General features: G+C 29.1%; 1 protein-coding gene across 4 annotated transcripts; it reads left to right on the plus strand.

The window, feature by feature from the left end:
- Positions 1 to 548: 548 nt before the first annotated feature.
- Rnmt (RNA guanine-7 methyltransferase) lies at positions 549 to 27,914 on the plus strand. Of its 4 annotated transcripts, none has more exons than XM_087150766.1 (10): positions 549 to 685; positions 4,081 to 4,213; positions 8,068 to 8,196; positions 10,226 to 10,350; positions 13,354 to 13,535; positions 14,343 to 14,507; positions 22,840 to 22,957; positions 26,203 to 26,319; positions 26,399 to 26,432; positions 27,748 to 27,914. In XM_087150766.1, the coding sequence occupies exons 2-10, from the start codon at positions 4,081 to 4,083 to the stop codon at positions 27,798 to 27,800; spliced, it is 1,056 nt and encodes a 351-aa protein (XP_087006892.1). In that variant the 5' UTR covers positions 549 to 685; the 3' UTR covers positions 27,801 to 27,914. The 4 variants fall into 4 exon arrangements, with proteins under 4 accessions (XP_087006892.1, XP_087006894.1, XP_087006893.1 ...); XM_087150768.1 differs by having other exon boundaries at positions 669 to 921; XM_087150767.1 differs by lacking the exon at positions 549 to 685 and adding an exon at positions 688 to 1,292.
- The last annotated feature ends 71 nt before the right edge of the window (positions 27,915 to 27,985 follow it).

The following is a 27,985-nucleotide window of genomic DNA, read 5'->3' on the forward strand; positions in this document are numbered from 1 at the left end:
TAAAACATATTTTTATTAAATAAAAAGGAAAAATATTAAGAAAAGGGAAAGACGAGGAGAGGGAAGGGAGAAGGGCCAAAGGCATGAAACCGGTCTCTCCCCAGATGGCGTATTCGAGTGTTGCGATCGCCATGGCTACAAGTTGTGATCGCCAATGAGAAAGAAAATAAAAACTTGTTGTTGTTGTTGTTACTTTACGTCGCACTAGAGCTGCACAATGGGCTATTGGCGACGGTCTGGGAAACATCCCGGAGGATGATCCGAAGACATGCCATCACAATTTTGATCCTCTGCGGAAGGGATGGCACCCCCACTTCGGTAGCCCGACGACCTGCGCGTGAAGTCGAGCACTTTACGGTAGCACAGTTTAACGAGGACCAATACCGCACACCCTCGGTCCCTACGCAGACTGATCCAAGTGGTCACCCACCCGCACACTGACCGTAGCCAGTGATGCTTGACTTCGGTGATCTGCTGGGAACCGTGTCTTAACGATCAGTCCACTGCGGGACAAAAAAAAAAAAAAAAAAAAAAAAAAAAACTTTCTACTGCATTCTGCGCAGTAAAAATGTGTTAACAGTATTTGAAAGCTATAAGCTAAAATATACGAATTTTGTGCACATCAAATAATAAGCTTTCTAATCAACATTTTTCCAGCTTTTTTGTTTGAACTTCTACCGTTAAAGTGAGTGATTTTAAACTGTTTAACAGCATTTATCACCAAATTCATTGATTTTTATGAAAATAAATACCTAAGTTTTCTCAAAACTTTTATTTCGGAAATTTGAATGATATTTGCTACATTGAACATTTTTTTATTAAGTGGCTGTAGTTTTGGTAGATGTTTGTTCTTGATATCCCAGGATCACTAAATCTTAAGAACAAATTTTTTTTTAATTAATTCAGCAAAAATCCTATGCGGTATTTTTTTTTTTTTTTTTTATTGCTGCTATGCATTTGAAAATTTTATTCCCTATATAATCCCTGCAATATATTTTATGCTTAGCTGCTACAATAAGTATTTCAATTAATTAAATAACATTTAAACTTTTTCCGGTTCTCACTTCACAAAAAGTTTGCAAATATGTGTCCCTGTTATTTTGGTGATTTTTTGTATTCTTTTAGAAAAAAGGAAAAATGTCTTTAAAGTGAGATATTTTAGAAAAGATTTCTGTATTCTGATCTGTGGCAGGATAATTGTCAAGTCTTGGCAACTTCCGGGCAGTGGCCCTCCAGAAGCAAAAAACATTAAACCAACCAACTTGAAGGCTATTACTCCTAGCCACTCCCAAGTAAACCTCTACATGTTTTTTTTTTTTTTTTTTAAATTTGCAAGTTTAAAATCTATTTAGTACCAACTGATCGAATAACAAATTTTTTTCAGATAATAAGATATTGGAATTAATAGGGAAAATGTAAGATTTTTTTATACAATTAAAGCTCTAAAGTATAGTTCCCAATCCAATGGACACCTAATTCTACACTAGACAAATGTATTTCATGATTTAGTACATAATTTTTTTCATCTTTAGCATTATTTTGTTTGGCTATTGCATGGTGCATAGCGTTTTTAAAAAGTTTTTTCATTGGGCTTTCTTAAAAAGGGCTTCATTTTCCCCACATTGTTCTATTCAAGGTTTTCACAATTCATTTAACCTCTATCTATTTTGGCAGACCATCAGTCCATAGCATATGAAAATGCCAATCATTTTACATGTTTGATGAAATACTTGTGAGTCCACACGTGCGTCTACTGAGCTGGGTTCGGTGAGATTATTGCCTTCTTAGTTTCAGGCTTCATTTTCCACCCTCTGATATTGAACCGAAAAATCTCTTGATCATTTTATAATGGCTAATATAATAAAGAAAAGAGTTCTTTGTCAGAAACTAGTTATTTTACCATGTTCATGTAAAGTCTTTGAAAATTATTTTGCATTTTGCTTATGTATTTAGTGCTTAAAAATATTTTTTTAGTGCTTAAAAAGTACTTAAAAGGCTACAGATGGCACTATTCCCTTACAACTGAATTGTGAGGAGTGGGGTGGGTCATGACTAGGAATAGGGTCTTCTCCCCAGATGGCATATTCACAAGTTCGGGACACAAATTTCATCTTACTGTTTTTGATCATGATTAAATGTGAACTTTATTATTTTGTGTTCGCTAATATGTTGCAAGGAAATGCAGTTATGGTAAATTACATATAAGTCAGCAAATATCATTAATAAACTTTTTAGTTTATATTAACTTTAAATAGTTTTTGATTAATGATTGTCTTACGATCTCTTTTTATTATATGGGCGTGAAAGTGGACAAAAAATAAACGAATCAGACTTTTGCAATACAGACACTGGAGAGGCTGGGAGTGTTCTGTGCAATAGCGTGATATCAATAAAATACATAAAAACAAAACTTCAAACTCTGGCTGGAGATTTTTTTTTTATATTGAAAGTGGCAGAAGCATTTAAACAGTGAAATTTAAATTTTTCTTAAATATAACTTTAAACTTCTTTGACCACTACTATATTAAAGAAAAATAATCATTATATAGGGCTTAAAAATCATTGTTTTAAATTAATTACCAGTCAATCATTATAAATTAAAACAGTTGCTAACATTCACCTCAATATCTTCTGACAGATTATTACTAACAGTTTTAGTCACTTAAGACTGTTTTATTCGACCAATCAACAAAAAAAATTTCTTCAGCCGCATTGATCGTACTGCATTTTGTGATCATCTATCAAATTTTGCATCATTGAAATACATTCATCTCACATTGATGTGAAACAAAAAAGAAATTGGTGCATGGACAAACGCAGAAACACCCAAAAATAAGAACTAGCAAAGTCGAGAGAATTAAATTGTATGGATGCGCAAATTCAATATGTGTTGCACCAAGGAGAAAACCCCTGATCAAATATGAGCAGCTGTAACAAAACTATTTAGAACTCAACACAACCAAGAACCTCATCCCTTCCGCTCTACAGCAGAAGTCATGGTTGCCAAGGCAGCAGGGTTGCAAAAAACCTGTGTTTTTGCAGAAAAACCCAACCCACGTGGGTTTTATTAGGCTTTTCTGTTTTGTTTTTTTTTTTCAAAAGAGAGGGCAGGGATAAGTACCTTATTTTAAAAAAGCTTTTTTTAATATTAATAATTAAGTTTAATTTATGAATTGACTTGCCATATAGGTAATTAAAGTGTAATTAGTAATTAATACAAATAAATTGGTGCAAAAGTCTGAATAAAGTTTCTTCTGACATCACAATACAAAATGTTATATGTACTCACATGCATCACGCATTTGGCATTTGAAATCTTATTTTGACACAGTATTGCTTTTTATTTATATTTTAATCTTAAAAAATATTTGGGTGATTTTTTTTTTTTTTTTTTTTGCGTAAAAAGCAAATCAAAGGCACGGACTAATCAATGGCCATACAGTGAGTTAGTTTTTTCACCATAGGTTCATTTTTTTAGGCTAGACTATATGTATATTTCAATAGAATAGCTCTGTAATATAACAAAGGATAAAAAAGATATCAATTTTGGAAAAACTCACTTGAGGGTAGGTTTTTCAGAGTGGGTTTTTTGCAAACCTACAAGGCAGCGACGCACCTGCCGAAGCTCCACCCATTTTCTTTTGACAATAATTTTTCATCTGGATGCTACTGCAGGGGGAAAAAAGTACATTAAAAGTATTGCTATCGATCGGGCGGCTTGGTTTTGGGGGTGGGAAGTTCTATAATAATTAGACCCAAAAAAAATTATGTTTTTAGAGCATTGTCAGAAATTTTAAAAATTGGAAGCAAAAAGCGGATTTCCGTTTTTTTTTTTTTTTTTTTTTTTTTTTTTTTTTTTTGCAGAAGTTTTTTATCCCTCTCAAAAAAGCCTAGACAGATAGCTTAAATATGAAGCATAATTATTCTATCTTGTTCAATAATTTAAACTAGTAATAAAACTAGTGTATATTTCAGTAAAAGTTATAATCTTACTTAGTGATTAAGTTATTTTATTCATTATTGTCTATAAAATTTTTATAATTTTGTTGTATTCTATAAATAGTATTTTGTTAATTTTAGATGACAGACTCTCTTGCCCCTATTGTTGCCCAGCATTACAACCAAATTCAGGAGAAAGGCTTGGAAGAACGCAAACAGAGCCGAATATTTCACATGAGAAACTTGAACAATTGGGTGAAGAGCATGTTAATAAGTAGGATGTTTTGCTTTATTTTCACAATCTACTGAATTTTTTTTAATGCTAATTTTACACTCTATAATGTATCCAGTATCAAAAGTTTCAGAATTTTTAATATATTTGTTACATTTATTTTTATAAAATTTTAATTTTACTTGAGCTAAATTATATAAAAATATCTTAACATAAATACTTTAATACATGTTATAAAAAAATTTATATTTTATTATGTAGATATATAAATATTCATATTGAAAATATTTTTTTCTCCAAAAATTTATTATAAAACCTCATTTGAGTAAAATACAATTCGAGTAATAAAGTTTTTAAACCAATAAATATGTAACGAAATCATTATTTTGGCCGAACAATTTCTTTTATTTGAGGTGTAATTTTTTTTCCCCTAATTGAGGCTCCTTACGCAGTTTCTATTAAATCAAATGTGTTTTTCTGTGAATAATATCCGCCTCACATTTTAAGACATAAGTTATGTTATTCCTTCTTTATTAATTAAATCAGCGTGTTGTATTCCTTCTTTATTAATTAAATCAGCGTGTTGTTAAGAACTAGTTAAAACTGCCAAATGCCTACAGTAATTGTTACACAGTCATGATGCAAGTTAAGTGTTTTGTGGTATATATAGCAAGTTAAATAAGTATATATACTAATTTATGACAGTATGTTAATATATAAATACTTAAATTAAGTCATCAAGGATGAAATTTGTAGGTTAGATATATAAATATTAACAGCTTATAATTTGACTAAGGCTTACTAATTTATCTTTTTTTTTTCTTTTGTTAAGATTTTATAACTATGTCTTATCTGCTTAAAGAAATCATCGTAAGCCCTAAAAATATTAAAAACATTATTTAAAAAAAATTTGTTTTATTTAAATGGGAATGGCTGAAAAATTCCGCTATTGTGAAACATGATTTCTTGGGGGGGAGGCCGAGTCTGAATTTTGGCTCAACAGCCTCAATGTATGGATTCAGGGATGAGATTTTTCCGCTTTTTAGCGGATTTCCGCTTTTTTCACTTTTATCTCTTGAATTTCAGGTTTTTTTTAATCGAAAATTCAGATTTTTCTAAAAAATTCAGATTTTTCTAAAAATTTCACTTTTTTTTATAAGTATTCCGCTTTTTCAGAAAATTCTCCGATATTCAAAAAGAAACAGAAAATTCAAACTACATAGCTACCAACCTTTTCTCATTTTTACTTATTATAGCTATTTTCTCCCCTTTTACTCGCAACAGATAAGATTTTCCGAATTTTTTACCCGATTAGTTCAAACGACGCTGCTTCTGACAAGCCTTTTAGAGGTCCCAAGCCTGGAATCTGCTAATATCTCGATTCTTGTTCACATGATTTTAATATCAAACATAGCTTTTCATATTTGCGTGTTGCGATTCTTATTCACGCGACTTGAATATTGTATGTTGCGATTCTTATTTACGAGATTTGAAAATCCGATATTGTGATTCGTATTTACGCCTTTTTAAAAACCTATGTAGCGATTCGTATTCATGCAAGTTTAAAATTAATGTTTTGATTTGCTCATGCGGTTTATAATATCAAACATTGATTTTCGTATTTATACATGATTTTAAAATAAGGCATTGGGATTCGCATTCACACATTCTAAAAATTATGCATCATAATTCTTATTTATGCAATCTAAAAATTACGCTTCATGATTCGTATTTAGGCGATCTAAAAATTATGAATCGTGATTTGTATTTACGCGTTTAAAAATTCTATATCCCAGTTTGTATTTCCTCATTTTCAAAATCGTATATCAAGTTTCATATTCATGTGATTTCAGAATCCATAATTGTTATTCATATTCACGCAATTTTAAGATCAACTATCGCGATTCTTGTAAGAAGTAAATTTTTTTTCTTAATTAGTTACTATAAAGGTGACTGTTTTTCTAACGACGATTATTAGTATATGTAAGTGTTACAACATCAGAGAAATTGGAAGGGAATATATTCAAAACTTACATTCCGTACTTACAAAGAAGAAAAAATAGGATTTGTCACAAGATGTTTGAAGATGGACTAACGACTAAATATAGCAAACATAAAAGATATAGCAAACAAAAGCAATCACTTAAAAAGGGATTTAATAATTTTTTTTTTTTTTTGGAAGCAGAGTTAATTAACTCATCATCAAAATTTTATTTATAATTGCTGTTATTTATGCTATAAAAGGCAAAATTCTTATCAAATAAAAAACAATTATCTAAACAGTTGCTGATTGTCATGTAATTTTTCAAACTAAAATAGCAATTTTTGTATGTTAAGGAGTTACTATATATTTCTACTTCTCTGTTATTGATATGTTTCAAAAGGCTCTAGTTAGATTAGACTATAATATGAATATAATGATTCGGTCTATTGTTAAAGTTTTTTTTTTTTTCAATATAATTTAAAAAGTAATATTACTGATATATTTGCTATAAATCACATAATAGTATTTATTAAAAGAAATGAAATATTAATGTATATTCTCAGTAGTTTTAATTTGCTAAACCAGGTAGTTTTTCAAGTAATAATTGTCTCTTATGTGAACTGAGGAAAAATATAATTTTCAGCTTTATTTTTTCAATTGGTAATTTTTATTTTCACTAAATGTTAAGTAGCAATGTAATCATTTATGTAATAATAGATTAGTACACGATTGTATGTCAACACATTGTTTATTACCTTAAACTGTCTGGGAATTTAATTAAAATACTCAAAAAAGTCATGAAAGATGAATTAATTTGAGATTCCTGAAAGTCCAATATTTTTTCCAAAAAATTTATTTTGTAATAATTTTTTTTTTTTTTTAATTTTTATTTTCAATTTTAATAGCAAGTAGAAGTGTTGTGTGTTAAATTTTATGCATATGGATAAGGCAAGCTGAAAACTTAATTGAAATTTCTGCCTCTGTTCACTAAAATCAGGAAAATTTGATAATTCAGTCTGGAAAAATCAGGGTATAAAGTGGGGAAATTTTTTACTGAGTGTCTGTAGCAGGGGTCTGTCTAGGACAAATTTATTATCGTTTAGCGGTACCTTCACAAATTCAACTTTAGGAAAAACGGTAGTTTCACAAATGCTTTTAAAAACGCAAATTCTAAGATTCTCTTCCCTTCCTTTTAAAATTTTGTTATTGTATCCCCGTAAGAAAAGGTAGCAGCACGTGCTTCGTCAGATAGTGCGGTGTGGTAAGCCTAACTGGTCCCTTACGCCATATTATATCAAGCTTTTTTTTGCAGAGGTTTTTTTTTTTTTTAATTAAATTACGAGCGGAGATTTTCTTTGTAAACTTTACAGAAGTTGAAATTCGAACGTTATTCTAAACATTCGAACATTGTTCTAAATTTATTCTAACAGACCTTTATTTTTTTATTAAACATTTTTGCTCTGTGAAACTTGTTTCTATATGACCCTATGGGAAATGTTCTAATAATGAAAATAACTTTTAGTGCAAGTACTGCTAAATACTAAACAACGATTTTATGGATTTTTAAATTTGGAGACAATTTTAAGGCCAAAATTTTACATTAGCAAAATTATTTTTGAATTTACGGCAAAAAATATTTAAAAATTTACCATAAATAATGTCATGAATGATTTTTATTTGTAGTGACAATTTTTGAATCTTCTTACTTTACCATATTTTTGTGTTGATTTTTTTAGTATAATTTTTAATTTTCACAAATATGTCTAAATTTTCACAAAATACGTACCTCTCATAAAAACCTAGACAGACTGCCACCCTGATGATTACATTTTTAATTGAATATGTCAAAAATATATCCCTTAAAGTGTTAGCTTTTTTGTGATGGTAATGTTTGTTTGTTTCTTTTTTTCAGAAGAATTTGCTGAAAAGTTGAAAGAAGAAAGAGATAGAGACAAAAAGATTGTTTTAGATATTGGTGCTGGTAAAGGAGGAGATCTTTTAAAGTGGAAAAAAGGAGGCATTGATTATTTAGTTTGTGCTGGTAACAGGTTTTTGTTGTTCTTAGCTTATTTTCTAAAATAAATTTATATTCTATATTAAAGAAGTTTGCAAAATTTCATTTATATCATTGTATTATTTTTTGTAAAATTGTGATATCCTCTTTTAAATATAAGGTTTTGAGGAAACCATTTTGAGGAGTTTTCTGTTTCTTTTGTGTCCTTAACTGATCAAACTTAATGGAAGGAGTTTTGAGTTGATTAAAACTTTCAAAAATATTTCAACACATTGTTTTAATGCATACAAATTAAAAACAGGGTTTTTTTTTCGTTTCTAAGCCCGTGTAACACCTTGGACATTTTTTTCTTCAAAGTGAAAGAAAATATATAAAAAATTCCCCAGAAGAATTAAGTTTCTTCCAACCTTAGTGACAGAAACTTTTTAAAACAGAAATTTGAATTTTTTTTTTTTTAATTGATTGTATCTGTAATAAGTTTGATTAATAGTGTAAATTCCCCACTTATTTAATGCATCATTCTTCAATAAATGACAATTTAAAAGCATCAATTCTTATAAAAATTTAATGCATTTCTTAAATTAAAATAATTACAATTTCTTTAAATATTTTAATCAAAAGAATATAGTTTGACCTAATTTTATAATTATATATGTAGAACAGTTAAATCAATCTAACATTTTACAAGTACAATTAAATTAACAAATCCCATACTAATCAAAAATGCAGTTTCAAATAGTTTTTATTGTATAGACCGTTACAAATTTTATAATGAATCACATTTCAATATGAATATTCAAAACTCTTGGATTAGTATACATAGATATTGAAATTCTCTAGAAAACCGAATCAAATAATATGAAAATTTTTTGTTTTTTTAAAAATTTATTTATTATTTTTTAAGAAAAAGTGTAGACCTAAAATATTTTAACTTTCCTGTACTACATTAAATTTTATTTATTAAAATTTAAACTATTTTAAAATATTTAATTTCTAAACAATCCATTTGGTCATTTTTAAATTTTTTTATGTCATCATGTTTCTTCCATTTCTTATGTTTTTTTGTTTTGTTTTTTTATTCATTATCATCATCAATGGCTTGACTGCCCAGGGTGGGCCTTAGTCTTCTCAAGAAGTTTTTTTCAGGCTAACCTTTTTCGTGCTAGTGTTTTCCAGTTTATGAAGACCAAAAGATCTTTTTCTAGGCCATCTATCCATCTCAAATTCGGCCTGCCTCTTTTTCATGTGCCAACTGGTCTGGCATTGAAAACTCTTTTCGTGGTACGGTCTTCGTCCATTCTGATTACATAGCCTGCCCATTTTATTCTTTGTCGTTTATTAAAGTGAATAATGTCAGGTTCGTTATATGAGTGACAAAGCTCTAGATTTGATCTTCTAAGCCAACACCATTTTTTTGAATCCCTCCAAAAATACTTCTCAAGACCTTTCTCATAAAAGTACCAAACTTAGCCTCATTCGTACAAGATATGGTCCAGATTTCACAAACATATGTTAAAATTGATCTTAAAAGAGATTTATATAGTAAAACTTTTGTTTTTCTATGAATTAAATTAGATTTATGTATTTTCAAATTCCATTAAAACATTTGTTGGCTATAGTAATTCTCCTTGTGTATTTCTATTGAAATATTGTTCCAGTTGTTGATTGCAGAACCCAAGTAAGCGAAATTGTCAACAACCTCAAATTTATATTCTTCAATTTCTAAATGGGTGTTATTGAAGCTTGTTTTAGTACAGGGCAAATATTTAGTTTTGCTCTCGTTTATTCTCAGGCCCATCATGAGAGCCGCTTTCTCTAAAGAAATGAAAGCCTGTCTTAGTCTTGTTTTTTTATCAAGTTTCTTAAATTGTCTTGGGAAGAAACTCCAATCCTACTTTTAACTTATGTAAGTTTTTTTTTCTGATATAAAAATGTGTGTAATAGGGAGGTGAATGGTTTGTAAAAAGTATTTTTTTTCTTCCTAAATTATGAATCTGAAGCAGTATTTATTTTTTTATTGAATTGTTTTTATTTATATAAAATTGTTTTGCTGTAGATATTGCTGAAACATCTGTTGAGCAGTGTAAGCAGAGGTACATGGAGATGAAAGATCGTCATAAAAGGCAGCGAGAAAGAGGTTATTGTTTTGATGCTGAATTCATCACAGCTGATTGCACAAAAGTATTATGTACATTCTTGATTCTAAAAATTAAGGGTGTAATGAAAATGGTATATCATGCAATAGCAGGGGTCTGTTTAGAAGAAATTTGGGTCCATTAACGGATCCTTCAGAAAATAATTTATCTTATAATTGGACCCTTCACAAATTTGTTTATCATCATTATTGTTTTGTTAATTGAATAAACCCTTCTCGGGGAGGGGAAAGAAAGACGGTTCAAAACGAACTAAGTTTCCCTAAGTTTAAATTCCAAATGCAGTATTTTAAGAAGATATTTATACTTTTACAAACATTGTGTGCATATTCTTATTGATATTGAATGATAATTTTTTTTGTAAATAAATGATGGATCAATTTATATTTATTCATAAAATTAATTAATAGATTATTATGTAAATAAAAAATTAATTTCTTGCAATTTTATAAATAAAATATTATAAATTTAGGAATTGTTTAAATTTACTTCATGCGTAACATATTAAAAGGGATGCATAATTAAGTTGTGTTAATTAAAATATGTCATTTGAGATGATTAAAAATGTGACTGATTTTGTTTCCATTATTCGTCCGAAATGAATATTCTGTGTTGAGCAGAGTATAGGCTAAATACCAAATATTTGTATGTTGCATCTCTAATTTAGTAGCAACAATTGTTGTGCAGAATCTTGTCTTTATTTACAATCTAAAAACTTCTTGAAAAGGGTTTTAGCAATTTTTGCAATAACAGGACTCTATTTGTACAAATTCACAAGAGCAGGACCCTGGTTGAAAGAATGTGACTTAACACTTATTTTATAATAACAAATTATGAGTAGTTTTTTCACAATTTTACAGAAACAGGACCTTTCACAAAATGTCTGGACAGACCCCTGAATAGGGACCCAATATACATAGGGGGCGCTGCTGTATTTCTATCTAATTACTTGACTGTTTTTATGAATGGTTGACTAACAAGTTTCCTAAAGGCAGAAGAAATTTGGAAAACTTCCGGTGCATCCCTCCGCTTATGCTATGATTACAGGGCTGATTGTGCTCCGGAAAAAATCCGGATTTCCGGAATTTTTGCTAACAGTGATCCGGAAGTTTCCGGAGATCGAAGGTTCAGACGTTTCAAAAAATTCTTGATCACAAAAGCTTCCGGAAATCAAATTTTCAAAGGTGGAACTTAAAAACACAGTTTATTTTATTTGTTTGTAAGGGAGAGCCAGAGAGATACTTAATAAGCTTATATTCATGATTAATATTCATTTTTTATCAGTAAATAGTTGTTATAATCATAAACTCAAGAAAGAAAGACATATTTGTAAATATTAATTACTTCTCCAGGTCATCATAGCTATGTGTAAATGGTATAGGTATGCGTAAAATTTTAAATATATTTTAATCAAACTAAGAAATACTGAGAAAAGGGGGAAAAACTTGTTTAAATTATTTTTCAATTGAAACGGTTTTTTTTTTTTTTTTTTTTTGAAATTTTTCCGGAATTTTGACTTGGGCTCACAATCACCCCTGTGATTACGAAGCGATGTAGAAGCTTAATATTCTAAGAAAATGTGTTATTGTGATTTGTGTTTAAGTGCATGCATCATTTTAACATTCATTCTGCAATCTATGAATTCTAAGAGGTCGTAAGCTTTAAACAAATTTAAGAAAATTAATATCACAACATAATTAAAGTGTAAGGTTTGCCATATTTTGAGTGTTATCCCTCATTTGGCTATATTAGTGTACAATATTACTTTTTGTTATATTTTGAATAAGATCAAAGCAAGCTTTTGGAGTTTTCCAAATTCTTGCTTGTTTTGTTTAAACTTTAAATTGAAAGAACGCATTATAATGTAAACACTACAAATATAATAATATTGAATGGCACTTTTTTTCAAGCTTAGGCTTAAAAATCAATTAAAAGTAGTAACCCGGAAGTCTTGCGACTCATTTTAATCCCTAGTGCCATCTGTGCTTAGCTTTACACGGTCAATCATCCATACATTGTATTTTTACTGAAATCTGATAAACAGTAGGACTGGGTGATGTAAAGATTTTGGCATTGCAATGCATTGACACGCTAACATCGCGATATTTTGATGCATTTCGATGTTTTGGTGCGTTAATGTTTTATATTTAGTACTGCGTAAATTCGCAATTAGTAAGATGCATTTTTTTGATAATCATTTCTCAGTATTTAAGGACGTGGATGTCTGCAAAGTATTGGTTAAAAAACATTGAACGGCTGGATTTATTCTTTTAAAAAAATCAACCTTATTTGCACACACACAATATTAAAAGAAAAACCCTTCCATAACTAAGAGATTCAACAGCGCTTTGATTCTCAATCACATTCGGATTCATCGTGTCTGTAAAACTATGAGTCACGATCTTAAAAAAAAGACGGGGCAAGATAATGATCCTCTCCACAGTTATCACTTCACTTTTACGGAGGAAAATGCTCTTCGCGCGAGCTTGTTGACATCAACGTACTATTGGGAACAATGCTCAACATCTTGCGTGTAGATATCGATGTCGGTGATACATTGGGAATTATCGTACACATCTAAGTAAATCACAATTTCTGATGCTTTGGAAAATTGCCAATCCAAACATCGGATCGGCGATGATTGCATAGTATCGATATTTTCCTATGCATCAATTTATCGTCCAGTCCTAATGAACAGTTTCAAGTAAATAAAAATTTAATAATTTGTCTTCTTAAATATCTACTTCTGGGATTATATTCTACCACTTTTATTGTGTTTAAGTTTGTTGAAATTGTTGTATGTCTTGAAAATGCTTTATTTTATGTATGTGAAGTTTTTTTTAAATTCAATTTGAAACATTATGACATGTTATAGGAGCCCAAAATATTTCTATGACCGGGGGTCCTGCTACACATAACTAATCATAACTAATAGTTTAGTTTTAAAAGCTGGCAAAATTGCCAGGTATACTTTCTTTTAATGTAGAAAATAATTTTTTTGATTGATATATTTTATTAATTTTACTTACAGCAACGTTTAAAGGACCTCTATCAAAATCCTGATATCCAATTCAATATTGTGAGCATACAGTTTGCATTCCATTATTGCTTTGAGAGTCTTGCTCAGGCACGTACCATGTTACAGAATGTGAGCGAGTGCCTGAAACCTGGTGGATACTTCATAGGCACTCTTCCTGATGCTTATGAAATTATGTAAGTCCCATTATTATTTTATTGACTCTTATTTTTAATACAGTAAAACCTCGCTGCAACAATATTTTTTGGACCAAATATATATTATTGTAGACATATATATTGCTATATCAAGGGCCTACATACTTTGGGGACACAATAAGGATTTTTTTTAAATTTTAACGTTATATATTCATTAACTATTAATGTATATATTAATTTGCTGATAGGTTAATTATGGTTAAATAGGTAAAACAACTGAAATAAAATAAGATCGCAAATATACCTGATAAACGTTTTTATTGAAAATAATCCGATATTTTTGTTTGTTTATTCATTATCATGACTGTTAAGTCAACCAACAAAATATGCATTGAGTTCAAAGTACGAAAATGATTTTCGTTTGTGAATGGGGCTTTACCCACCCTCTATGCAAAAAATTCTCTTTCAGGTGTTAATGTGATGCTTGTGGTCATTTGTGACTCATGATCAGCTTTCAACATAAAGGAAATGATATCAGATAGGAATGTTACATCTGTGACTTCTTAGGAGATAAGGGAGGCAATTCTAAGAATGGAAAGTCTTGGGGTGGTCAGCAGTGAGTCTTCTCTTGTCAGAAAAAAAGTGGCAAAACATGAAAAAATAAGATTTTTTACATTATTTTAAAACCAATAATAAATGGAGAACATAAGGTTGGGTGCGCCGTTTAACAACGGTTATACAAAAAAGAAATAATAATAAATAAAAAATTACAGGATTGAAGAAAATTTTTTTCATTGTTGTAGTTTTAATTTTTGTTATAATATTTTATCCTAACAATGATTGCAGGAAAAGGCTAGAAGATGCTGAGGATTGCACTTTTGGAAATGATGTTTATTCCATTTCCTTTCCTTCCAAAGACATTCCAAAATTATTTGGAGCAAAGTATGACTTTCATCTTGAAGGCGTTGTAGACTGCCCTGAGTTTCTAGTTTACTTTCCTGCCTTTCTCAAGTATGTTGACATTGCATGTTAGTTTTATAATCCTTTACAGATCAGGCTAACAAAATAATGAATTATAATCATTTTGATATTTATAATGTGGATATTCATTAAGTTCTCAAAATTATTATTTATTACAAATGGACAATTGCAGCATCTCTTAAATTTTCCAAATTATAGTCATTACTTCTTAAGATTGATTTCCTGATTACGAAAATAAAATTTTTAACTCTGACAAATAAATATTTATTTAATTATTAATATTTTAATTTCAGCGAAAACGCCCTCACTCGAAAACGACCGCTGATTGGTGTGACGTCATTAGAGCCTTACTCCTCACGACCTTCCCGTTGTTATTATATTATGTATTTTCTTTCTTGCGATTTTAACTAGCTCTTCTTTAACTTATTTTTTCCAAATTTTCCCGCGTGTATTTAAATGCGTATTTAGCAGCAAGTATTTTGAAATCTATTGCATATATAGAATCAAAATGGAAGAGGGGTTTCAAAAAGCTCAAACGGACAATTTGCTGCAAGTTACTGAAGAGATGATTATGGATTTTTTTCGAACGAACCAAGATTTCATTTCGCCTGAAATCAAAGGCATAAAGGCTCAAAGGTATAAATTTGTTTCTTTATAAACTGTAGCTGTAAATAAGGGCGTCGGCAAGGAGGTGCACTTGCACTACCCTGGATTTTCTTTAAGCAATTAAAAATAAATAGAAAAGCAATTTAGTTATAAAATTTTATGTAAAAAATTGATTAATCAAACAAGAATTGCAATCATACAGAATAGTTTTAATCTTTTTTTTTGTGGGGATGGTAGTTTGTTAGAGGATTGCACCCCCCTATATTTTATTCTACCGGCGCCCCTGGCTGTAAATAATTTTGTGTGTGAAAATGGAACGACGATTTGTTATAACACATATAGGTACACGTTAAAATATAGCAAGGATTTAAGTATACTAAAAACATCTTTCCACTTTCATAAAAGTATAAAACTAAACGCTATTCTTACACACTAAATTATTATTACTCACAAAAACAAATAATTATACTTACTCACAAAATTATTATTATAAACGTTATACTTACTCTTTTATAAAAATTATTTTATTAAAAATTAATTTTAATAAAATGTATTATTTTATTAAAAATTAATTTGAATTAAAGTTATTATTTTATTAAAGACCAATTATAAATAACTTTGTAATAATTACAATCAATTTTATTAAAATTAATTTAGTTAAAAATTAATTGAAGTCAATTTTATTAAAAATAATTTATAAACGATTTTATAAAAATAAATAAGCTATTATTTTTATTAAAAATTATTGTTTTATCAAAAATTAATATTTAATAAAATAAAATTAAAGAAAATTAGATTCTAATTTATAAAAAAAATTAAAGAAATAGTCAGAGGCAAGCTAGTTATAGAATATTTTTACCCTTTCTACTGTCAAACATAAATACACATCTTCAATTTTAGTATATTTTACTTTAACTACACCTGCTAATGTTTTTTTATCGAATTTTTTTATTAAATTTAAAAATAAGTTTTGCTTCATAATATTTTTTAAAGTGTTAAATCCAAGGTGTAAATAATAACATGAACCATTTTGAAAGATACTGGTACATTTTATGAATGATGTATTAAAAATCAAAAAGATTTTTATTACATTATATTTTAAAGCGTCTAGTTATGCAGATAGTGTGCATATTGAAGGATTTAAAAAAATATAATAGTTTTTATCCTTATTCTGTTAAAAAAAGAAAAAATTAATGTATACTAAATTTTATATTAAATAACTATTTCATAATTTAAGGTTTCCAGAAACTTTTGGAATTTTTACGGAAAAGAAAGATATGAAATAGCGATTAACACAAACTAATATTACATGGACATAGGAAAGCTATAAAAAACTTCTTCTTCTTTATCGACACTATGGCCTTGGGGAGGCCAGGTCTGTCTCAATTGGTTGTTTAGTCTAATAAGATTCTGTTTTTCAGTTTTTAAATCATCTTTTTCACATATATATATATATATATATATATATATATATATATATATATTTTAACTTCAGATCAGCAAGACAAACATATGGGGATAATGCTATAGGCTATGGGCATTTTTCAGAAAATTCAGGATTTTTATTCTCATCACGCTTCATTAGATGGCACCATCTTTTCCTTATCTCAGCTTTTCTTGGCACGTCAAAAAATATCTTTTCAGGAGCTGTGGAAGTTGTGTTAGTGCACATAGGCACTATACAGTACTTATATTTACTTGATGAAGACATCAAACAGCAATACACTTCGATTTTAAAATATATTTTTAAAAAAACAAACGACGTTCAACTAGGCACGTAAACAAACGTTAAATCACCAAGGAGAAAAAGTGTAAACAAACGCGAGTCAGGCTCGAATGGCGTCACTTTCTTAAAAGTCACGTGACTTCCTTTTTAAACTGAAAACGAAAGTACACGATTTTTAATTGCTCTTAATTAAAAAAGTAGCATTTTTTGGGAGGTAAAAAGATGTTTTTCAGGACTTTTCCATCATTCTGAATTCATTAAGAACATAAAAAAAATTGACTGCAATTGTCCATTATGTATCCATGAGCTAAAAATAATTATTATAGCTCTAATTAAATTATTTATTTCCGATTTAGGCATTAAAACTAATGAATATTTATAATTTGGATTAAGGGCAAACGAAAAAAAACAAACAAAAATATTGACTGTATTACAAGCGCATAGTGGATTACGTTTTTCTAAGTGTAATTTTTTAAAAATTTAAGATTTCGCATGGGAAAATCTAATTTTGACTTATTTAACTGTACATCATTAATGTACTTTGTCGAGTCTTCAAATGTCGCAGATTTTAGTGGATGAAGAAATGAGGTGACATCCTTTTAGCACTTTTGGAGTGGAAGAAGGTTCTAAGTGCATTTGGAGACAAACAGTTGAACAGTAACCGTATAAAACCAGTATTTTGTTAGCAAATTAAAGCACCAATTGTATAATCACTATGATGTGAACAATCTAAATAAGCGTGTTGAGTTTATGTATAATTTTGACCAATTGGGAATTAGTAGATGGAAAAGAAAGGAAATTCATAATCGTTATTTCCTATTGTTAACTGGAACATTTTAAAGCTAATTTACTTATCTTCACTAAAATATCATTTAAATACTTCATCTACCCAATGCTTCAAATAACACTGATTCATGAGACAAATAATTATTGTTTATAATTTAAATTTAATTATTAGAACAAAAGTTAATCATTTTTATCATAAAGAGAAAGGAGAACAGCAAAGATCAGAGTTAGCAAGGTTTAGGACAGAATGGATTAATCCTCTGTTTAAACCAGGATTTAAACTGTCCTGTCCAAAACCCCTTTGTCTTAAACTATCCAAATCCCTTTTGTTCAAATTCTCCAAGACCCTTTCGTTCAAATTATGTCACACAATTTTTAAAAAAGTAATGTGAAAAATAAAAGGTTAATTTTTGAACAAGAAACAAGATGAAGACGAGTTTGTTTTATTAAAAAAGTTTATTATTATTTTTAATATTGCATTATTTATCCTTATGCGAAAACATAATTTATCTGTATAAAAAACATATTTAAAGGTTAAAGTATTCACTTTTGTTATTAAGTGAATTGTGCAGCTTCAAAAGCTATTAATCTTTTCCTGTTATATATTTTCCTATTATATTATTTTCCTTTCATAATTTAAAGTAAAAGTAAGCTAAGGTAAAAGTATCAAATATTTATTAATATAATTATTATTTGTACAATGGTTACGCATATAAAATTTTTACCTTTTAAAAATGTTCAAGGTTTTGGACACTTTTAGGACAGTTTAAGACAGTAAAACCCATGTGTCCTGTCCAAAACCAGTTTAGGGTGTCCAAAACCCCAACCCTGGCAGAGATATTTAAGGTATCCAATATTTCAATAGTTTAAAATTTGCAGTTTTTGAAATATACCAATATATGCAACAGACTGTAACTATATTTATTTGAAAAATTTAATAAGATTAAAAATTATCTTAAAATCTAGTTTTGTGTTTGTCAGTACTTTTTACTTTTGTTTATCGACAAATATAACCATTAAATATATCTCAGATTCTTAAGTTTCATTATTAGAAATATCTGATAAATACTGGAAATATTACATTCTACTTTCGTTTGATGTTTTATTACAATACTTTCATTATTTATTTTAATTTACATATTATGAATTTGAAAGCTGCGAGCTCTAATCTATGAATTGCAACTTTGAATGATGTATGTTTTTGGTTAAACAATTTTTTTCAAAAATATTCAGCTGAATTTTACGAACAAATGAAATTATTTCATTTATGCACATGACTTTGAGAGACGTTAACTTTCTAGTTTTCATAAAAATGCCTGTCTAATGAACTGTTATGAGATGGTCCGTTATAATTGGTCCACTGCATTGTCCTATCCCTCGATTTAATTTGAAAGTATTTATTTTTATTGCAGAAATAACTTTAGGAAAGTTATTTTGTTATTAAAATTAATCATTAACATTACAGGGGTCTGTCTAGGTTTTTATGAGAGGTACCTATTTTGTTAAAATTTAGACATAATTTGTGAAAATTAAATATTATATTAAAAAATCAGCACAAAAATATGGTAAAGTAAGAAGATATTTTCAAAAATTGTCGCTACAAATAAAAATAATTTTTTACTGGTAAATGTTTATATATGTTTCCCCTTATATTCAAAGATAATTTTGCTATTTTAAAATTTTGGGCTTAAAATTGTATCCAAATTTAAAAATCATTGTCCATTGTTACATTTCAAATTGAATTTTAAAAAATCATGCAAATGTACTTGCACTAAAAGTTATTTTCATTATGAGAACATTTTCCATAGGTTCATATAGAACAAGTTTCACAGAGAAAAAATGTCTCATAAAAAAAATAAAGATCAGTTAGAATAAATTTAGAACAATATTAGAATGTTTAGAATAATGTTCGAATTTCAACTTACTAGGTACAATTTCAACTGTAAAGTTTACAGAGGGAGCACCTTGTCATTTAATTTTTTAAAAAAACTCTGGGAAAAAAAGCTCGCTATAATATGGTGTAAGCGACCGGTTAGGCTTACCATACCACACTATCTGACGAAGCATGTGCTACCTTTTCTTACGAGGATACGAAAACAAAATTTTAAGAGGCAGAGAGGAGACTCTTAGAACTTGCTTTTTTTAAAAGTATTTTGTGAAACTACCGTTTTTCCTAAAGTTGAATTTGTGAAGTTACCGCTAAACGGTAGTAAATTTGTCCTGGACAGACCCCTGCATTAGTCCATGTTATATATTATTTAATTTATATTTGTAATGTAGCAGCTAGGATATTAAAATGGTAGCTAAGAGAAGAATTTTTTTACTCAGTTTAAAATTTATATTAAATTAATATATCACCAATGTGTGCACATTGAGTTAATATCTAAATATCTATTGAGTTATATTTTAAGGTTAAAAATATTTTTTAACTTGACCTATGAAAAGGTTTTGGAAATACTTTCTACCTTGAAGTTTGAAATTCTGTTACTAAGTTCAATGGAACATACATCAATGAATGAAATGAAACAAAAATCATTTTAAAATGTTATTTAGTTACTAAAGGAATTAAACTTCTTTTTCTCTTTTTAATGGGAACCCTTGAGTTCAAACTGAGAACTTCTATACTTAGTTTAATATATCAGATATGTATTTTCTTTAAAAAACAATGAAAAGTTTTTTTTTCTTTGTTGGTGTAAGACCGGTTCCGACATGTGCTTGTGGTTTGAAGCATGAAGTACAAACATGGTATCCGCGCACCTGGAAAGTCATGAAAATTCATAGAAAGTCACGAATTTCAGAATTGAACAAAATTTGTCATGATTTTTACTTTTTTTTTAAAAAAAATCATGGATTTAGGTCGCCAAAAAATCTAATTTTTAAAATGGAATCCCCTCCCCTCAATTTCATGGAGTTCCGAATATCTGAATTCCTAACAAAATCACTACTCACAGTCATGTTTTATTAGAATATAAAATGTCTTTATCATGTTCTTTAAAAATTATGGTGTTCTTTCAAAAAATGAAAGAAAAAACATTACTTCTAGAGTGATCTTTTGAATTTCTGTGATTTCAGAATTTTTTTTATTATTTATTTTTTGTATTTTATCAATTTAAAATTCTAGCTGAAGCAATCCAGTCATTGGCGAATTTTTTTTATTATTATTCCAAAATGGGAACAGAAAAATCAAGAGTATTTCTTTACTCTCCGATACACAAGAAAAGTATCTTTAGAATGTAATTCTGCAGGAAAGCAAAAAAAAAATTTGCTTTTGTATTTTTTTCAGCTATTTTATTGCTTAACTCTTTCTTCACTCTGTTTTTCAAATTTAAAATCTGTAAATATGAAGATGCAGAGAGCAATTAATGTTATTATAATGCTTTTTTAAATTTATTGTTTTGTCTTTGTTGGAGAAAATAGTAACTTCTTTAAGTCATGAAAAATTCTTGGAATTAGTCATGGAAAATCATGAAAAGTCATGAATTTAAAAATCTGAAATGTGGAAGATACCCTGATAACAACTTGTACTACCTCGAAACGGATTGCAGCTTCTACTTTAAATAGCTAACAAAGTTTTATTTTCAATTTATTTGTGTTGGAAAAAGAACGCAATAGAGGTTAATATTTGTGTCTTTAGGTTGTAAATCTTATTATAATTGGTACTTGCACTTCAAGAAGAAGAAAACCTCCCATACCCACACATGTGACATATGACGCCAGTGCCAGAATCTTTATCAGCAAAATGGCATATTAAAGTTGAGCTAAGTTTTGTGGCAATATGGTCATCATTGCCCGCAGGCATTCTTTACTTCCCACACAAATTCATAAATGATTGTGTTCTTCAAAAGATCCGGATTTCCAGATTTTTCTCTAACCGCAATCCGGAAATCCGAAGTCTAGAACTTTTAAGAAATCATCAACCACATAAATGTGAGTAGACATAAAAGTAAACTTATACAAATTATTAATTTAAATTATGCTGCATATAATTTATTTAGAATTTCATGTTTTTAAAATATCAATGATTTAAATTCATGAAGACATTATTTTTTGAAATGCGTCATTAATGATTTTCCTCGAGAAATTTTTCGGATTTTTGAGTTGGGCTCACAATCACCCCTGAACATTGACAAATTGCAGCTCATTGACGAGAATAATTAAGTATAATGTGGTTAAATCAGTAATTTATGGGTGTAAAAATTATCAAAAAAACAAACTTCAATAAAAGATACTGATATGAATTACATTATTGATTCGGTCATATTATAAATAATTATATTCGTTAATAATTCTGTCAGAGCCAAAATTTCATTCGGTAAAATGGAAATTTCTTTCCCTCCCTAAAGCATAAGTTTGCGGCGCCCCTGCAAATTATTTAACTGTACCAATCATCAAGCACTTTAAGAGCTATAATACAAATAATTAAATAGTTTAAAATTTTATTACGAATAGGGAAATTGGGTACTTGCACTTCAAGAAGAAGAAGACCTCCCATACCCACACATGTGACCTATGACGCCAGTGCCAGCTAATTTTTATCAGCAAAATGGCGTATTAAAGTTGAGATTAGTTTTTCTGCATAAGTTAGAATGTTAATTAATGATAAATTAATTAAATACAGAGACATATCATACATCAGATTAATTGAAATATAATTCTTTCTCCTCTACTTCTTTTCCTTAACTTAGATTTATTATTTGTTTGTGTATTTTATTGTAACCATGATATATTTTTGTTTTGTGTACCTGGCAACTTCAGTGCGTAATTAGTTTGTTTATGTTCCGCATGGCTTCGCGTCTGTCTTTGTGTTAAGTCTCTGTGTAAATATATAGTGAAAGAATTGAAATCTTTTAGAAAGAATTTGGAATGTGTCACTTCTTAAGAGAATTGCTTCTTCACAATATTGGCTTACTCGAAATAGAATGGGAAGAACAGTTGCTAACGTAAACAAATGCCACGTTTCAACAATCAATCAGGATCGAGATACCCATTCAGTTGTAAAAAGCATTCCCTAAAATATATTTTTAAAAACTTTGTGTACCAAGTCAGGCAGATTTCTTTTAACAGAGCTTTGAAATTCACCAAAACATGTTCCTCTATAATATAATGAAATATTTTCAAATAATGAATTTATGTAAATAAAATAAATAATAATAATAATGTAAATATAAAAATAACATTGTAAATATAATAATAATATCAATATAATAGTAATAATAATTCAAATATTGAATATATTTGTTTCAGACTGGCAGAGGAAGTTGACCTGGAACTATTGTATTCTACGCCATTTGCTGATTATTTTGATGAAAAACAAAAAATTAAAGAAGGACAATTTCTATTAACAAAGATGCAATCTTTAGAAGTATGTCTTTATTTAAAGTTAAACAAGAATGATGAAAATTAAGGCTATTTGATTTGTATGTACTGTAATGTATCAAGCTATATTAAGAAACAGTGCTTTACATTGTTTATAAAAAAAGTGCGTTTTATAAAAAAAAAAAAGAAGTTTTTATTTCACAACAACAAATACAGTAACGAAATTAAATTACCCTTAACGGGATAGCAATAATCTTGCTATAAAATAAAGAAACACTCATAACGGGTTAGTATAAACTTCAAATTTAAAAACCAAAAAAAGGCAAATATTTTTTAAAATTAGATTTAAGGTAAAACAATGACTGTTTTGACTATCAAGCATTATCTGATAAACACTTAAAATCTAAAACTATCGCAGCTGTTTTTAAAAGATCAAAATTTGAATTCTAAGAATGAATGTGATGCATGCATTACCCTTTAAAAAAAATTAAAAACTTCTTTTTTACGTGTGAGCATTTAATGTAAAGCCATTGTCACAATTTTCTTAACATGTTGCCACAAATGATGGCTATAATCACCAAATTTTTGGTGATGAGTAGGCAAGTGACGGTTATAGCTATCCTACTGTCTCAAACAAAAACTCTTTTTAATAGATCTGCTAATAACCACCTCTTTTTAAATACTTGTTCCTATTCTTTAATCAGATTCTTTGAAGGAACTGAAAAATTCATCATCATAGTTAGCCAGACAGCCCAATGTGGGCCAATGCCTTCTTCTGAAGATTTCTCCATAACACTTAAAAATCAGTTACCTCAAAAATCCGGGAAAATGATCAACTTTGGAATAAAGGGCATGAAAATAGATACTCTGATACATTTCAATTTATAAAAAAGGGAATATCGTTAGTAGTATACTAGTAAATATACTAATGCATTTATTTTTTAATTATTCAATAATACATTGAAGAAAAGAAGAAGGGAAAGTAGCATTGCAGATAACATATATAATGTTTTGTTTGCTTGGGACGAGAAGAAAATGTCGTGACGACAATTACAGTCGTTGAGAGTTTTCATGGAAAAACTGCGACAAAATGTGATAATGTTCACTTCCTACAGGGTTGCCACTCCACAGAGAAAACCTGGAAAATACAGGGAATCAAAAAATAACCAAAAATATCAGGGAAATGTGAGTTTTTCTTTAGAAACTGGGAAAATACAAGGAATTTTGTTTCTTATATTCATCTTTTAAAAAATGGTAACCAATCAAAGTACCAATTATTCAGGGATGATATTTCAACTATATTAAACTAATTCATTTACCATAGCATTATTTGTTATAAGTATGTTCGGCTGTTCCTTTTTTTCTCTAAGATTTTTCATCAGTTATAACTAGTATAGTTAGCCTAATACAAGAGCACGATGATTGTTGTGTTTCCTCTTAATATATTGTGTATAGTATGTACAGGGAAAACACAGGTGATTTTTTTTATTATCCGGATTTGAGTGGCAGCCCTATCCAACTCTATTATTTTGGAACCCATAGACTACTAAAGATACCAGTTTTGACCATGCTCGATTCCTCTATTATATGTGTATATTATATACTTGTATGTATTCTCTATTATATATGTATTCTTCCAATGCAGCTCATGCATGTCGTAAAAGGCGATTGAAATGGGTACCCAGTGTCTGGGGGTATAACTGGGCACCTTGCCTCTGGGGATTATATCAGGGGTATGACCCTCCTGGTTGAGGGTTGGGCGTAGGGCTGACACTTCTATCCTGTAAAAACTTCTTGTTACGAAATCCTTAGAAGAAAAATCCCAAATAACGTCATCACGAAAGCGGGGGAGGTCGCGGTTGAGATGGGCTGACTCGGTGGAGTCTGATTTTCTTGCAATTAATGAAAAGAATTGGAGATCAAAGATAAATTGGAAGTCATTATGAATAAATCTTCAGAGGAAGGCATTGGCCCACATTGGGCTGTCTGGCCAACTATGATGATGATTCCTCTATTATCTAAGATGCTATTTTATAATCTTTTTTATGTCAGTCAAGAGACTCATAATTATAAACACAGCTGAAAATGAATTTCATAAATATTATATTGTAATAAACACATGCTTGATTCCTCTGTTACATTTGTTGCTACCTTTTTATGCATGCAGAAAGATTCATAACTCAAAATCAATTTTATAAATCTTATTTATTAATAATGATTAAAAAAAGGTTAAAGAAACTATGTGCTAGAAATTTTTGTAACAAATGGCAATCGTTAAAACTTGTGCTTTTACATTAGGATTCTCGACAGAATTCAGCAAAAATCTTGTAAACATTTCACTTAGGCTTGGCCAGAGCAATCTCATTGTTTTTTTTAAATGGTTACCTCATTTAAATGGTTATTGTTCACTGTTTCATTTATTACTCTATAAATGATTTTGTATTTCATTTATTACTCTTTTTTTTTCTATTTTTGGAAAAATAAACATTATCAGGGGTCTGTCCAGGGAAACTTAACTACCATTAAGCGGTACTTTCACAAATTCAGCGTTTGAAAAAAACGGTAGTTTTGCAAAATGTTTTTAAAAAAGCAAGTTCTAAGATTCTCTACCTCTTAAAATTTTGTTTTTGTGTCCCCATAAAAACTGTAAATCCCAGAGTTTTTTAAAATGACACAACGAGGTTCTCTCTATATAAACTATACAGAAAGTCAAAATTCGAACATCATTCTAAGCATTCGAACATTATTGTAAATTTATTCTAACAGAGCTTTATTTTTTTAAGAAAAGTTTTTTTACCTATGAAACTTTTTCTGTATGACCTAATCAAAAATGTTCTCATAATGAAAATAACTTTTAGTTCTAGAACTGTTAAATGCAAGAAATTTTGATAAAATTTTAAGCTCGAAATTTTACAACAGCAAAATTATTTTTTAATGTATGGGGAAAAAATATGTAGAAATACACCAGTCATGAATGATTTTTATTTGTAGTGACAATTCTTGAAAATAATTTCTTATTTTACCATATTTTGGTGTTGATTTTTTAACGTAACTTTTATTTTTCACAAATTATGTCTAAATTTTCACAAAATAGATACCTCTAAGAAAAAACCTAGACAAGACTCCTGATTATTGCTTTTCTAATTGATAATTAAATTTTAATATCATTGCATTTGTATCAATGTAACTTTTATTTCTTTGACTACCATCTGTTGTTATTCATTTATTTTTTTAACTCAGGATATTTTATTGTGTAATGCTTCTGAGTAACTGCAACCCGTTTTTTTTTAGACGTATCCACCCTTTCTTAAGAATCAAGTTTTAATGGGATGTGATGATGAGTATTATCATGCAAAAGAAAAACTGAAACTGATTACATCTGATAAAGAATCTGATAAGGATCACGTTGTAAGTATTTCTTATTTACAGTGTGTGTGAAATGTGTTAGATTTATTGAAAGATGTTAAAACATATTCTTTATTTTTAGGGAACCCTTTCACAGTCAGAGTGGGAGGTTGCAAGTAAGTACAATTTGAATTTAAATATTACACAAATTGCAAATATACACAATACATAATTGCAAATATTTATTATCCCAATTAAACTCGGGCGTAGCAGAATTCATCAATATGTTTTGTTTATCACGTTTTTACTCGGGCGGAAGCAAAACAAAAAATAATGATAATCTGCTGTGATTGGAGGTTTGCCAATTTTTGTTTTAAGAGTTTTGCTGTTTGTGGGACTGCAGACGTGTGTTTTGTACAATTGTGTATACGACGGTTGATGAATATACATAGAAAAAGGAGTTTAAAAAAATGACGTTCGCGAACGAAAGTGAAAGTAATACAGGTGATGTTTCAGATTATGAAAATGTGAACATGTACAAAGACTAATATTCAACTTGTTTCATTTGCCCGAGATAACTCCGGATAGTAAACTGATGGCAAATTAAATAATTTTTTACACATAAAAAATTTGAAATTTCAACTTAGAACTTGTGTATTACGTTTTGTTTTAGTTCTTTGTATTTATTAATGAAATAAAAGAAAATATGTTGATTTTTTTCATTTTTTTTTTCAAAATAATTGGTAAGGAAAGCTGTTAAACAACATAAAGTCTTTGTGTGTAATTTTTATGGACCTTAACATTTGCTGCACGTATGTTGGGTTAAGTTTAATTTTTACTATAATTATCCTTGCAGCCACAATGGCTCGGGATAGAGCGTTCGCCTTCCAATGAGGCGAACCGTTTTCGAATCCCAGTCGATACGAATTCCGCATCCAGCTCGCACCGACCACAGTGCTGACGTGAAATATCCTCAGTGGTAGATGGATCATGGGTTAGAGTCCCCTTGCCGTCGGGCTAACCGTGGGAAGTTCTCGTGGTCTTCTTCTCCATGTAACGCAAATGCGTGTTAGCTCCATCGAAAAGTCCTCCACGAAGACAAATGTCACCCAATACTCGATCCAGGAGTTCCCAGAGTCTTGGATTGGGCTCAAAATTACAAGGCTACAGAGTTGAATATTAGTAGTTGTAAACCCATAAAATTGGGTCGGCTGTTCAACGACGGTTATAAAATATAAAAAATAATGATCTTTGTCTGGAGGTCGCAGAGAAATTCGAATTATGTAGATAATTCTGAAGATAATTCACTTTGTAAATTCCACTACACGGGTATTGTATAATATTGTATAGATTTATCCAGTCAAGATGTACTGCATTACTTTCACTAAAAATTTTGCAGTGTTATTATTGTCATTTTTTTTTAAGTAAATAAAGTGATTCTTAACGAATGCTTTTAAACTTAATATGAATTAATTATAATTTTTATTACAGGTATGTATGTTGTGTTTGCTTTCCGAAAGAAAGAAAAAACTGTATCAGCTTGATGAATAGTTTTTTTGGCTTTGAATTAATTATCTCATCATCTCATTTAAAATATTTTATGATGTATCTCATATAAAATTCTTCATAAAAATATTAAAAAAAGTATCTCCTTTTTATGTCTTGTTTTTTTAATTTATTTAATTCTACATTAAAATAACAAACTTTTTTTTTCCATTTTTTGTCAGGG

The sequence above is a fragment of the Parasteatoda tepidariorum genome, chromosome 9 (assembly GCF_982258835.1).
Source record: "Parasteatoda tepidariorum strain Cologne lab strain chromosome 9, Ptep-v5.0, whole genome shotgun sequence".
In the NCBI taxonomy this organism is placed as follows: Eukaryota; Metazoa; Arthropoda; class Arachnida; order Araneae; family Theridiidae; genus Parasteatoda; species Parasteatoda tepidariorum.

Bases quoted from the DNA above. Each gene is read 5' to 3' on its own strand.
- Rnmt (XM_087150766.1), top strand. From the start codon at position 4,081: ATGACAGACTCTCTTGCCCCTATTGTTGCCCAGCATTACAACCAAATT. The intron at 8,197-10,225 runs GTAACAGGTTTT...GTTTTGCTGTAG, and splicing joins TGATTATTTAGTTTGTGCTG to ATATTGCTGAAACATCTGTT. The intron at 14,508-22,839 runs GTATGTTGACAT...TATTTGTTTCAG, and splicing joins TACTTTCCTGCCTTTCTCAA to ACTGGCAGAGGAAGTTGACC.